Raw genomic sequence first — 14,346 nt, forward strand, 5'->3', positions numbered from 1 at the left:
CGGGGGAGGAATTTTGAAAATCTCAGTGACTTCTCACCAGTTATGCTACATGTTAACTCCCTGAATTACTGTCTGCCAGTCCTAGCCCTGGCCCTGCTGTGGGTGGCGAGGGAGAGAAGAGACCTGGACTTTTTGAAGTCTCCTTGCCTCTGGATGGTAGCTCCTCAGGCTAGGGTGCTGTCCCCTCTCTGATGCTACTATGAAGGGAAAGAGAGAAGGTGGCTGCTCACAGACAAAACTGTGAAGTGGGCCCCCAGCACAGAGCCCTGCCCTCCCCTTCCTACCCAAGAAGCATCCCAAAACTATGCAGCAATGATTTCTCTATTGTCAGGGGAGCTCTGCTGCCCCAGTAGCAGCCCTCTCCAAAGCTACTGTGGGATCTACTCCTCTGATACTCTATTCCCTGGATGGCTCCTATTCCAGACATGGTGTCTATGCCTCTGGCAGCTCCACGCACAGTGCAGGATCCATGAAGGCCACAGGATTTATACCCAGGATAATCTTCTGCAGCTGCTCCAGTGGGATCCTCTCCAAGTTCTGCCTTTCTGGCTGGAAGCCTCAGTTCTGATATTTCTATCTCAGATTTATTTTCCATTAGGTCCGTAGTGCTCTTCAGGAATTCAGAGATGCAGAGATCATTGAGCATGGGCTTGTGGCACAGGCCTCGGACCTGGGTGACTTGGGTCCTAGTGCGAACTCTGCCACAGACATTCTCTGACATTGGGCAAATCATCTGTCTAATCTAATGAACTCATCAGTGTAGTGTCTAAACAAAACCTCTTGTACTAGTTTCTTCATCAGTACAAATGGGATAATGGGCCCACCCTACCTCACAGAAGGATTGAGAAGCTAAATTAAACAATGTTCACGAAGTGTGGTATGAGCTTTGGTTGGAAGGTGCTTAAGCAATTCATAATAAAAAGATAATGGAATGGGTCCCACTGGATATTAGGTTTATGTTGTAGAGGCCTCAGATACTGGTCACTGCCAGAGGCAGGATAATGGAATGGATGAACGAATAGGTTGATCCAGTATAATGCACCTCATGGTCTTTTCACATCATTTAGCTGACCCTCAGGGTTGTCCCAGGTCGGGATTGAGGTGGACTAGCAGAGTGCTTCTCCGTACAGTGCCTGGTCTCAGCCTCTCACTTTACAGAGCATGAACCTCTGGGCCCTCTTAGAAACCATCCCCAACTCATTTCCCCGGCACCCAAAGCTCAGTTAAATCCAAGTCTGGGGTATAGGGAGGAGGGTAACAGCTAGTGCTAGAACCGATTGTAGTTTTTTCATGCATTGAAGGAATAAGAAGCCAAATTACCCCCCACCCCTTTGGAAAGTCACAGCTTTTCTGCCAGGAGCTCCTTTGCCTGCGTTAAAGACTTCTTCCCCCACACTCCTCCTCTGGGTATCTGATGTCTTTAAAACACAAGAGAAGTAGAACAGAGAAGCAGTTGGCATTGGCATTACATGAGAAGCTGGGAGGAGACCTGAGATGTCTCAAAGTTCTCCATTTAGGGAGGAACAATCAGTTGCACACATACAAAATGGGAAATGACTGCCTCAGAAGGAGCACTGTAGAAAGGGATCTGGGAGCCATAGTGGATCACAAGCTAAATATGAGTCAACAGTGTAATGCTGTTGCCAAAAAAGCAAACATCATTCTGGGATGTATTAGCAGGAATGTTGTAAGCAAAACACAAGAAGTAATTCTTCCGCTCTACTCCATGCTGACTGTGCCTCAACTGGAGTATTGTGTCCACATTTTGGGAAAGATGTGGACAAATTGGAGAAAGTCCAGAGACGAGCAACAAAAATGATTAAAGGTCTAGAAAACATGACCTATAAGAGAAGATTGAAAAAACTGGGTTTGTTTAGTCTGGAGAACAGAAGACTGAGAGGGGACATAACAGTTTTCATAAAAGGTTGTGATAAGGAATAGGACAAGAAGTAATGGGCTTAAATTGCAGCAAGGGCAGTTTCAGTTGGACATTAAGAAAAACTTCCTAACTGTCAGGGTGGTTAAGCACTGGAATAAATTGCCTAGGGAGATTGTGGAATCTCTGTCTTTGGAGATTTTTAAGGGCTGGTTAGACAAACACCCGTCAGGGATGGTCTAGATAATACTTAGTCCTGCCTTGAGTGCAGGGGAGTGGAATAGAAGACCTCTTGAGGTCCCTTCCAGTCTCACAATTCTATGATTCTATAATTCTGTGCAGAGACCTTTAAATGCCATCTGTGAGTTAACCCATGAGTCTGGTTGTAAAGATTGAAACGGGTAAAATAGCAGAAATGGAGTTGTCTCTGCTGTGATCTGGAAATACATACTTGTTCCAGATCAGTTGTGGGTAACTGCAAACTAATGGAAAGACAAGAGGACTTGAGAAATATTTAGAAATTATCTCCTGACTATTCCCGAAGTGAAAAGGAAGGGTGGGCCCCAGTGGTTGGGGGCTTTCCAAATCTGCTCTGCCATAATTACCTCTATGACTTTAGGCAAGTCATATAGGCCCAGATCCCCAAAGATTTCAAATGGAAATCAGTGGAAGCTAGCTGCCTAAGTACCTTTGGGGATCTGGACCTTAGTCTTTCTGTGCCTCAGTTCCCCAGCTGTAGAATGGGGATAATAGCACTGCCCTAGCTGTCGGGTGTTGCGAGGAGAAATGCATGAAAGATTGTGAGGTGCTCAGATACTACGGTAATGGAGGCCATGTAAATACCTCAGATAGCTAGATCTGCCAGCCATGCAACAAACTGCCAGAGATTCAAGCCTGCAGCCCATACTCGGGCCAAACTTCTGTTAATTTCATTCAGAGTTTTTCTGGTGTAAGGCTTTTAGGATTAGGGCCAAAGGCAGATTTGGGGTACTGTCTGTCAGAGAATGGGAGTGGGTCATAGATGCCAGGTTAAGCTGCGTGATGATGGCCCACACTACTTAGGCCTGGTGTAAGCGGGCACAATTTACAGTGAAGCCAATGATATCTGTTCTCCCTTAAACCAGGGCAGGTTTTGGCCCTATGTGTTGAGCAAATCTAACTACTTGACAGGACGTTGAAAAGTGATTTGTATGTTGTATCACTTTATACTCATTCAGCTCCCATGCACTCTTCGGGAATACTACCATGTTATGGAGTGTCAGAATACGCTGTTCTGCTACTGCTTAGGCAGTTTGTTACATGATGGATGTAAATACATTTTTAAACTGAGCAACACTTTCTACCGCTTTAAGATTCATCTAACTAGTTTGCTGTGTGACTCTCACAAACCATAACTGTGCCATGCTGTAGCTCTGTTGGGTGAACTATGCACCAGTGGTTAACAATACCACATAATGGTCTGTTTGCTGCTCGGGGTGCTTTCTCTCTCTCTCTCAGACTTGGGGAGTGGGACTACCCAGGATTTGAGTTAATCTGGCACCTGCCACGTAGGCAGCCGTGATAGACCTCCTGGCAGATCTCCCCGTGAGTCGTACAGTGAACGCTTGTAGCTCACTTATTATGTCTGAAGAGGTCTGTTTTTAAGAACTCCACATCAGTAATGTAACTGTACGGCAGAATTTCAATGGTTCTGTTTTGAAATCATTTCAAACTGTGTCCAGGCTTTGTCCGGACAAGGAATCTGGGTTGGCAGCTTGGCAGAAGTTCACAAGTTTCATCCAATTGGCATAAAATGGAGAAAAGATTGCAGATGTCCTTGTCTTTTGTTATGAAGAGGCTGCCTGTGAAGGCTACAAGTCATAGCATGCATTGTTCCCTTTTGAGTGGGCCTTGGGTTTTGTGGGCCCAGACAACTGATTTCTCAGGTGCCCTGGAGCAGTGTTTGGGGTTGGGAGTGCCAAAATTGGCGTTCTGGCACCTTTTTGCTCTCCTGATAATAGGGGCATAACTTAGAGCAGTCTCAAGGCTTCTGTAAATTGCACTAGCTTATAATGGCTTCCTAGGGGCCATTACACCGGTAGGGTTTATTGAAGCACAGTGCGCTCTAGCCATTCTCCTTCCTAGCCATGCCTCCAAAGTCAGGAGCCCAGAAGGGTGATTGTGTTGAGCTGGCTACAGGACTTTAAGGATTCTCTCATATTGGGGAAATTTCCAGCTGCCTATTTAGGGAATCTTTAAATGGGGATTTATTAGGGATCTGGTCTTTGTTTCTTCATCTCTAAATGTGGATAATACCTACCTTCCCTACATGAGGTATCACGAGGATGAGCAAATGAATATTTGTACATCACTTTGAAGATGTAAAACACAATATGTTACTACTGTTTCAACAAAACCTTCTCTTGATTCCCCACAGGCACCGCCTAGGCCCCTTAGACCTCGCTTCAGGAAGAAAAGTACCTCAACCTCTACCACTGAAACCATGTGAGTGCGATGAGCCAATAGCACCAAGATCCACAGAATGTCTCTCTTCTGCCTTAAAGAGCTACTTGCTAATTATGTAGAAAAACAGCAGTGAGATGGATGCGATTTGATGTGCAGCACTGCAGACATGGCCTTTCTCTCTTCCCTTAAGTTACATGTTACTTGCATTTTCCCATAACATGTTAGAACACTCTCACAGGTGGTAACAGTGTCAGAGTCCCCCTGTTTCATTTGCAGAATATACAACCACTCCAGCTAACCCTGTCAGGCTGTACATTTGCAATTATTAGTTGTGTCTGCATAGTTTTAGCTTGTGAATGCAAACAAACAAAAAAATACTCAATAGATCTCAATGATACTTTGACTGATGTATCTATTTATGGTTTTATCCTTAACGAAGTGGACTTGCAGGAGCCATAGATTTTTCTCCCTACCCTTCCTCCATCTTATAACAAGACTGTGACTGACGTGAGATATTTTGAATTCTTTCTACTGTACAGAATGTCTGAGACTTATTAGCAAAAGTTGAGCTGCAACTCCATTTCTTTTTCTGCAAGTAAATTATGTGAACTCCAGTCACTGTGCTGAAAATATAGAGAAAACAACTTAGAGATGATGAGAAAGAGAAATGTACAAGAGAATAAACTGATTTCACAAAATAAAGTAGGGGAGTCTTAATTTTGATACTCCTGAGCCAGAAGAAGAGTAATATATTTTGTAGAAAATGAAAGAATTAATCTTATAACTTTTGACCAACATTTTACTGGCAGTTCTACAATATATGCAAGCCATCTTTGTAATAACTGCTACAATGTTAACCAGAATCACATTAGCCATTGATTTCATAGGGCAAAATTCACCTTCCTCATCTGCATGTATGAGCTCACTTCAGATGTTTTGCTTTACTGGAGCGGATGTGGGAATTGCACTCCCATAGCCAGAGAAGAACATTGGAATTGAGCTCTTCCACGTGGCTTGGAGAGAATTTTGCCAGTATGTGGATTCTGGTTTAAACCATGAGACTCTGTAGTTTGGCTGGTGCATTGGTATCCATATATAAATGCTAAATACAAAAGAAGAGGAAGAAGTTGTAGGATAAGTGTATTTGTGCTTAAAGTTGGTGTCTCCTGTAAATGTAAAAGCATGTGAAATTCATAAATGAGTTAATTATGTGGCCCTTTGTGTTTGCTCTTGGCCCTCTCCCATAGACTAGAAAAACTTTTAGAATCATGTGACATGATTGCCATTGATAACTGATCAATAAACAGACTTGATTATGAATAATATTGTTAACCTAGTTCAGGTACAGAAGTGGCCCAGCCTGCCCATGACTGGTTAGAGTGCACCAGACTCAGAGATAAGCATATCCGACATGGCCTTTGTTAAATATTATCTGCCGGATAGGCTTCTAAATCTCAGCCTTCTTGCTAACTCATCTTGAGGTAATTCTGAAGCTTCCTTAAATGGTTTGAGAAGTAAAAATTACTGCTGTCCCCTCCCCACAAAGCTTTGTATCAGTTTGGCTAGTAGGAGGAAAGGGCAAACAGACATTTCTTGTGATTGCCACAATATTTGGACCTGTTATTGGAAAATCTGATTTCCCTTCTAAGCAGTGAGTAGATTGTGTTTTGTGAAGACTATATGCTAAAAAAAAGTGTGTTCTAGATGGCAGTTGAAAAATATTCCGTCGTTAGAACACACTCAGCAAAGCTTTGAGTAGCTAAGCTTATGTATTTAAGTTAAGCAGCTCTAGAGTCCATTTGATTTTTCAACAATTAAAAAAAAAAGGAACTTTGCTTGAAGTGTTAGTTAAAATTAAAATCCTGTTGCAAACAAGCTTCATTTTCAGTGCTACGCAATAGGGTGCCATAAGACAAAACAAAAGCTGACAAGTTTGCACTCAAATTATGCCAAAAATAAAAATATATAGCTGCATAACATTTGATGACTTCTGCTCTCATACACACTGTATTAACATTCATCCTCACGAAAGTTATTAAATGTCTGATCTGCTGTTTTACTGTAAACTTGACTGTTTCGGTTTTCTTAAACGCTGAGGTGAAACTGTTGACAAGGGAGTTGCCTTATCTCTCAAAGACATTCACTGAAAAAAAAAATCTTTTCATATCGCTGGCAAAAATGTGTTATCAACTAAGCTGTGTATTTGTGTATAGACTGACAAGAAATGTGAATGCCTAAACATGTAGTGTTCTGTACACAGGATAGAACAATCACTTGCTTTGAATTCAGTGTATTACAGACACAGGTTGTTTACGAATGCTTCCTCTAAAGGTCTGTCATTTTAACATTCAGATACATATGTTTATTTGGGATCCACATCAGCTGTATGTTCTTTGGTCCTGACTCTTCTCTCAGGCACTGTCTCCCCTTGGGAATAACCCCAGTTCAACAATTGGTGTTGCTACACATGGGCTGACCACTAGCAGTAGACAAAGGCAAACCTGGGTTTGTGTCAATTGAACTAATCAGAATATCACATGCTAGCTGGCCCTTTAAGGGGAATGGGGCCCCAGCCCCTCCTCTGACTAATCAGTTGCCACCCAGCTGAAGCAGTAAGATCAAGGAGCAGGTAGCTTGAATATAACCTGGTTCTCATCAAGAACAAGAGCTCAGATTGGGGGCAAGGCCCCTTCCAGCATCAGTCTTCAGCTCTGGGGAAAGAACCCAGTGTATATGACTCTCAAGGGGTTGTAAGCCCATATGGAGTAGTTAGGCCCCTGCAAAAGACCCCAGCTCAGGCAATGATATGTTGAATGTGTTATTTTGAAGAAATAAAACTAAAGCCTTGAAGAGAAGGGGACAGAAATCCCGTGGCTGGAGAATTTTCTTTGGTGCCTGGGCCAGTGAATTAGCCTGCAGGTTTACACAGGATTTACCTTAATTCTGAATGGGGTAAACTTTGAGCAACTCACTGCAAACCCTTACACATCCTTGTCTAAATGTAACTATCTGCCCCAGTGTAGCTGCAATGATTGTTGAAACAGGGCTATTTCCAACTACAGCCAAGGCTCCACTTACCCTAGTGTAAATTGGGAGTAATTGCCCAGAAGCCAAGGGAATTATACAAGAGTAAACCTGGTATAAGGAAGAGGAGAACTGGGCCTTCTGTTTCTAACAACAAGGGGAGAAATTACCTCGTGATTAAAAAATAAGAAGGAAAGGCTTACTAGAGGGACGTGATGCTCTCTGGCATCATGTAAACAGCCTGTTGCCTTTGACTGTGCTCTGTGAAATAATCGTGTTCTCATGTAGTAATGAGATCTATATGTTTGTGACAGAATGCTTGTTAATCAGTCTTCTTTTGCTGTTTATTTGTTTCGGGTACCTGTTTTGCACCTAGCACGTATTTGAAATTGTAAAGAACACTATGCGTACTTTTGAGATTCACACTTATACAAACATATTTAAGGATTGTAACTGTGCACTTAAAAGAGGTTTCTCTCTCATGATCAGTAGAAAAGAGCTGTGATAAGATAGTATACGTAAAGCCTCATAAGGATGGACATTACAACAGTATTCCAAAGGTTGGAGTTTTGCTGGTTTTGTTATGCTTGATATACATCTTGAATAAAGTCTTAATCTTTTCTTTAAAAAAAAAACAAAACAAAGAAGAAAGCATCTTCAGTCTGTTCAATGTATCTGGCAGGCCAGAATACTTGTTGTTACTTTTATTACGGCATTATTTAGTTGTCTTAATTCTTGCTAACTGTATATAGATGTATTCACCAAATGCTGCATGTCCTTCAGAATTCCTTTCTGTATTACCAATTGGAAAAAATACAGCTACTAAACATGTTACCCGTGAATTCATTGGACTACCACAGCTTTATTACAAAGCAAGCCTTGTCTTGTTAAACAAATGATAGTGGAACTGATTGACAGGCTACAGTAAAGAGAATGGAACAGTTTGAAGCTACTGTTGTCACACTGTCTACAGGCTGCCAAGTTTTAAAGAACGCACGGGATTAGGCCTTAGTGAAAGCAGAAGCAAACATATCATCCTGACCTAGAGTGTAAAACTAAAATCACATACATCGTTTCATATAAAAGGCTCATGTGTGTACCAAATCGGGTACTATAAAGTAGAGCCAGAATTTAAGAGGATTAACAAGCAGGCAATTATTCACAATTAACAAGAAAGGAATGAAAATTAGAAACTTTCAGAGTGGTTGTAAGGGAAGTTCTCTAATTTTAACTAATTTAACATTTGTTTTAATCACTTTAGTTTCCCAGTGACCAACATTCGGAACACACTAATTTTCAGTGTTTTCCCGTGGAGAAGCTACGTCAGTATCAAACTGGGCAAAGTTATTAAAATGGTAGCCCCACTCATTTAATGCAGACACTGAGACAGCAACTGTCTTTTTGTTCTGTGTTTGTACAGTGCCTCGCCCAATGGAGTCCTGGTCCATGACTGGGGGGCTCCTAGGTGCTTTGGTAATACCTTTCTATATTATTTGTATTTTTCAAACTGCTTTAAACATTCCCATTTTAATATCAATTCTTAAAATTTAGCTTAGATGTTCAATTACATATATTGTTTATGCCCGATTGCAAGAATCTCACCACAAGAAATTCAGAATATTTAGCTTAATCAGAATTTCTCACTTTTTCCCCTTGCCCCCCTCCATTTATTGAAGTGAAATACAATAACCAACTATGACTCAATACTCCAATCACAATCTGGAATTAGTTTATTTGGGTGTTTGTACCAATAATTCAAATCAGACCGTATATTTGCATGTGGAAAAATGACAGATTGTAGTTATTTGTCTTTGGAAATGCATAAAAAGATCCCAGCCCACATACAATGACATATATTGAGCAGTAAGAGGAAAAACAAAAGTGTGAACTGAGACACAGAAGAGACAGGTTTTCTATAGTCGAAGGTTTGTGCGATCATGATATTTCTGGAAGGGATCATCAACGTACCAGTTTCTTCTCTTCCAGAAAGAAGTGGTCATTTTATCAAGGAGTTTACTTTGTGTTTTATTGCAAAACACTTGTTCCCTCAAGCGTCTTTTCTGGGGAATAGACTTTTTCCATAATTTTTTCTTGTAACCAGCCTGTCAGAAGACAAAGAATTCTACATCACTTTATTATAGACGGATGTCTAGCAACAGTAACCCCCCATACCTCAACAATCCCCATGCCCTGAGCAAGTCAGCTTTCAACTCTGACCCTGGATTTTCTTTGGTTTTTTTCCAATCACTACTGACCCCTAGAGGAAGGAAGGCAGCTGGCTCACTCTGTCTTTAAGTAAGAGTAGATCTCATATTTAATAAAATGAAAGCCTTACTTTTTTCCTTAACCAAAGGCCACAGTGCAGTCGGAGAAATCTGTAGACCACAGATTTTACAGATTTCCTCTTTCCTTTTCGCAGGCTATAATATGTGAGAGTCCTCACTGGCTGCTGAAGGATACGTGGCAGTAAGGGTGTTACACTGAAATAAAGAACAGAAAAAGCTGAAATATGTAATTTAACAAGAATGAAGTGCTCTTTCCCCAGAACGCAGCACCTGATTGACTCCATCTGGAAAACCCAGAATGGCTTTACGCCAACTTGCCTGAGGAAATTTAAAAGCAAACTGATCTAACATTTCAATAGGCCCTTTGGCGGAGTATTGACATATACATCTTTATTATATTGCAGTGCAAATGTCTGGTTAAGTGAATTTCAAATATTATTATTATTTATATTATCGTAGCACTTAGGAGCCTTAGTCATGGACCTGGACCCCACTGTGCTAAGCACTGTATGGACAGTTTTCTTTGGTTCATAACTTTTAAAAATGGAGTGGAGAACTCAGGGTAGTGTAACAGGAGCTATTTCGGGTGAAAAGTTAAAATTACATGTTTTAACATTGAGATTTGGGGCATTCATTATTTTAATTAATAAAACAAACACCAGTTTTATAACAAGGATTCTTATTGCGATGAGCTGAGGTACATGTTTGAGGCATGTTCGATCTTGCATCTTCATTGAAGGGTCTTGACATGATACAGGTGGGAGAAGGAGTTTTAAAAACTGATCCTGCTTGCAAGAGTGACAATTAGCAACAGAACTTCCCATGCCAAATTGGAGAAAGATGCTACTTTTCAAAAGTGTTGCTGAGAATATAGAATTTGGATAGGAATCAGGTTTAACCCTAACACTCTCCTTATAAGCTTGTGTAGATTAGTATTTTTCTTTGTTTCCCATCATTGCTCTGGTGCAACCTGCTCTGAGCAGAGTTAGGTCGGTGACAAAAATGCTGGTGGTGGTCTACACTGCATTCCATCCATTGATGCCACTGGTTGAGCTGAACTGTGCACTGGGCTAGTGCAATGGTGAGAAATATGAAGGAAAGTTCTAGTGCTGACTCTAGTGTGTATTACATTCTGCAAATTTTACAGCAGGCTCTTTGTTTTCTAATAGGTTTTATGTAACATTCACCCTTTAAAAACATACCATACCTGTTAAAGATGGAGAGAGGACACCCACAGGACAGATCACTAACAGACAGCAGAGGTTTCGTAACAGAAGAAGCTAATGGTGCCTGCACCCGGTTGAAACATTGTATGGAGAGTCCAGAAATAAGACGGATGTTGCAGGAGCTGTTGTAAGCCAAAGGGACCAGAAAATTCAGAGGTCTTAAAATCCCTATGGAGAGAGAATAGATAATACCAGGAAAAGTTAATGAAAAGTGAGCAGTGGGTTGAAACTACCTGATACCTGAACCCATGTTTTATTGTGTTTCAATAAACATTAATACCACTTAATTACAAATCTGCTAAATTCCCTGTTTAGACACTTTGCACAGGGCAGACAGTGCGATTGGCAAGGGTACTCATCAAAATCGCACTGACTGAAAACGTAGAGCTAGATATTCCTCAGACACTAACATGTAGGTTCAATATCACCTATGACTTTTATTCTAGCACCAAATTCAGAATCATCAGCTTCTGGGTGTGAAAGTTTTTGAAGATCTGCCCCCTAGCGGTCAATGAAAGTTTTATAAAGATGGTTGACTGACCAAAGACCCTGTTGGAAATATTATGTTGCTCTCATGTACATTATCTTGAAAAAGAAAGAAAGAATATTTGGTCCTGCCATGAGGGCATGGGACTGGATTCGATGACCTCTCGAGATCCCTTCCAGTCCTAGAATCTATGAAAGAATCTTTCAATAAATATTTTCAAACTAATGACATCTAGAAATAAGTCTTCTTTTATAAATTGTAAAAGACTGACATTAATATTGATGCTTTTTTTGCTCATTTATGACCTGAAACTAAATATTGCAAATAGGAAACAAAATTCATTTCCCCATTACGCTTTATATACACAGCTTTTGACCAATCTGACACTTTCCTTGAAGTGTTTAGCACACAGATCACCCTGTTTCCCCTTTGATGTTTTAGAAATTGTTTAGCTAGGCTTCTGGCAAAACAGACCAGCATTTCAGAGCATTGCACACCATCCATGGTTACAGGGAATCACAGCACCAACAAGCTGCAGTTTGTCTAAACCAGGAATGGCCAAAGCGTGGCTCAGAGGGAAAACACACTCGTGGCCATAGCCACAGTCACCTTCAATATGGAGATGCACCCCGCATAAATGAGATTCCAACATGCAGTTCTCCATCCTGACCCAAGAACTTTCGAGATGGAGGACCGTGTTATGTTCAGCCCTCACATCCAATTTGAAGATGAGGTCACCTACATCACGTTCCATCAGTTGCCTGTAGATAACTGACCTTTTTTAAAGCTATTTATGAGGCTCACTAAACAGGGTGAGGACAAGCCAAAAGGTTGGGCTTGTCATGTGCGTGAGCCTGGAGTCTGATGCATGGAGACGTGTCCCAGCATGCAATGCTTCATTTCGATTCAAGGAGGCGCAGCAATAAAAATACCAAATCCCAGCATGCACTGTTTCATCTTGCACAGGATGCTCCATCCCAGTTTGAGTGACACAGCTGTACTGCATGCTGGGATTTGTCATTGCTGCAAACCACACAGGCCCACCATACCAACAAGGGCTGCCGCAATCCACTTCCAGTTACACCCCTCCATCTCCAACACATGGTCAGTGTGGGTAGGGGTGGCAACTTTCTACTCACGCAAAACCAAACACCCTTGCCCCGCCCCTTCTCTGAGACCCCGCCCCTGTTCACTTCATTCCCCCCTCCCTCTGTTGCTTGCTCTCCTCCCCCACCCTCACTCACTCGCTCATTTTCATCGGGCTGGCTCAGGGGACTGGGGTGCAGGTGGGGGTGAGGGCTCCAGCTGTGGGTGTAGGCTCCAAGGTGGGACCAGAAATGAGGAGTTCAGAGTGTGGGAGGGGATTGAGACAGTGGGTTAGAATGCGAGAGGGGGTGAGGGCTCCGGCTGGGGATGAGGGATTTGGGATGCAGGAGGGGGCTCTGGGCTGGGGGGTTCGGAGGGCAGGAGGGTCCTCTGGCAGGGGGTGCAGGCTCTGGCTGGGGGTGCAGACTTGGGTGGGGCTAGGGATGAGGGGCTTGGGGAGTAGGAGGGTACTCTGGATTGGGATTGAGAGGTTCAGAGGGCAGGAGGGGGATCAGGGCTGGGGACTGGGGTGTGGAGGCAGGCACGAGGGCTCTGGCTGGGGCTGAGGGCTCTGGAGTGGGGCTGGGGATGAGGGGAACCATGGCCAATGGGAGCTGTGGGGGCGGTGCTTGGGGTGGGGGCAGCGTGCGGTGCCCCCTGACTGCCCCTATGCCTAGGAGCCAGAGGGGTGACAGGCTGGCTGCTTCCTGGGAACCGCAGGGAGCCTCTCAGCTGCGCTGTGCGGCACTGCCAACCTGACAGTCAACGGCCCAGTCAGCACTGCTGACCGGAGCCGCCAGGATCCCTTTTCGACCAGGTGGTCAGGTCGAAAAACAGACACCTGCTCACCCTACGTGTGGGGCCCCCCATCTGGGTGCAGCTGGGGCAGAGCCTCAGTCTGAGGTTCCCAGACCCAAATCCCGTGTCCCCTAGAGGCAGCGAACCGGCGTAGCTGATTGTTAAGCCAGGACACGAGGGTTCCCGGTCTGTGCTGCCCCGGACCGTGCTACCCCTCCCCCCACTAGTGGGGCTGCTGCAATGGGGCCAAGAACCACCAGGGCTCCCCCATCCCCCCACGGGCAAGGAGCCTCCCTCCCCCCAGCGGCTTCTCTCCCGATCCCCCGCTCTCCTCCCCCCGCCGGTAGAGAGTCTCACACTGACCCGACACCCTCCGCGTAACAGCAGCTGCCGCCATCTTGCCAGCCGCGCAGACTGCCTACGGCAGGCAGCGAGGGACATGCCGCGCAGGGGGCGGGGACTAGAACGGGGAGCCCGCGGGACCGGCGGTCACAGGGAGGGGGCGGGGCAGAGGCCGGACGGTGGCTCTAGGCTCTTGCTTCCTTACCCGCGCCCTGGCTACCCCCTCCCCGCCGAAGTGCGCGTGCGCGTGCTCCGCGGGCGGGAGGAGCTGGGCGTGCAGCCCCCATTCCGCCTTGCGCTGGGCGTTCCCGGGGTTTACTCGCCCTGGTGCAGCGCGGGCCAATCAGTGCTGGTGCTGCCCAGTCCCGGCCCTGCACTGTGGGCAGCGCGGTGCAGTAGCTCCGCTGTAGGGCGGCTCTGACTCGGATACTCGTTCCTCTCATCTCAATGAGTGTGTCGCTGGCCAGGCAATCGTTACATCGCTTCTGGGGGTGTTCAGTGGCGCCCGGGACCTCAGTGCCTGTTTAGCTGCGTTGGGATGTCCGGGTGGGCTGGTTACATTCAGTAGCGTTCTGACAAAAGTGAAAGCTGAATACAGTCATACTCCCTTCAGCCATTGCAACATTACGCTCCGCACCCGGCCATTTGTAGTAATACAGCTGGTCTTGCATTAGAAATGCAGCATCAGGACCAAGGGAAATGTGATAATGTGAGAAGGGCTGCAGAATATCCCACCCATCCCTTAGTTACCTCTTCTCTTCCTTGATTATTTAATAT

General features: G+C 44.3%; 2 protein-coding genes across 4 annotated transcripts in view; one reads left to right on the plus strand and one right to left on the minus strand.

Moving 5' to 3' along the window:
• REEP1 (receptor accessory protein 1) overlaps positions 1 to 8,176 on the plus strand; it is a 101,685-nt gene extending 93,509 nt beyond the window's left edge. For all 3 annotated transcript variants that reach the window (XM_054029771.1, XM_054029772.1, XM_054029774.1), the window contains one exon: positions 4,293 to 8,176. In XM_054029771.1, coding sequence (XP_053885746.1) covers positions 4,293 to 4,364 — 72 coding nt within the window. In that variant the 3' untranslated portion in view covers positions 4,365 to 8,176. The remainder of the gene's footprint in view (positions 1 to 4,292) is intronic.
• Positions 8,177 to 9,052: 876 nt separating this feature from the next.
• Positions 9,053 to 13,741, minus strand: MRPL35 (mitochondrial ribosomal protein L35). Its single transcript, XM_054029775.1, has 4 exons — positions 13,591 to 13,741; positions 10,838 to 11,024; positions 9,681 to 9,825; positions 9,053 to 9,447 (listed from the first exon to the last, which is right to left on the minus strand). The coding sequence occupies exons 1-4, from the start codon at positions 13,622 to 13,624 to the stop codon at positions 9,259 to 9,261; spliced, it is 555 nt and encodes a 184-aa protein (XP_053885750.1). The 5' UTR covers positions 13,625 to 13,741; the 3' UTR covers positions 9,053 to 9,258.
• Between the last annotated feature and the right edge of the window lie 605 nt (positions 13,742 to 14,346).

Source organism: Malaclemys terrapin, chromosome 5 (genome assembly GCF_027887155.1).
Source record: "Malaclemys terrapin pileata isolate rMalTer1 chromosome 5, rMalTer1.hap1, whole genome shotgun sequence".
Lineage (NCBI taxonomy): Eukaryota > Metazoa > Chordata > Testudines > Emydidae > Malaclemys > Malaclemys terrapin.

Bases quoted from the DNA above. Each gene is read 5' to 3' on its own strand.
- MRPL35 (XM_054029775.1), bottom strand. From the start codon at position 13,624: ATGGCGGCAGCTGCTGTTACGCGGAGGGTGTCGG. The intron at 9,826-10,837 runs GTATGGTATGTT...TCTTTATTTCAG, and splicing joins CCTCTCTCCATCTTTAACAG to TGTAACACCCTTACTGCCAC. The intron at 9,448-9,680 runs GTAAGGCTTTCA...GTCTTCTGACAG, and splicing joins GCCTTTGGTTAAGGAAAAAA to GCTGGTTACAAGAAAAAATT.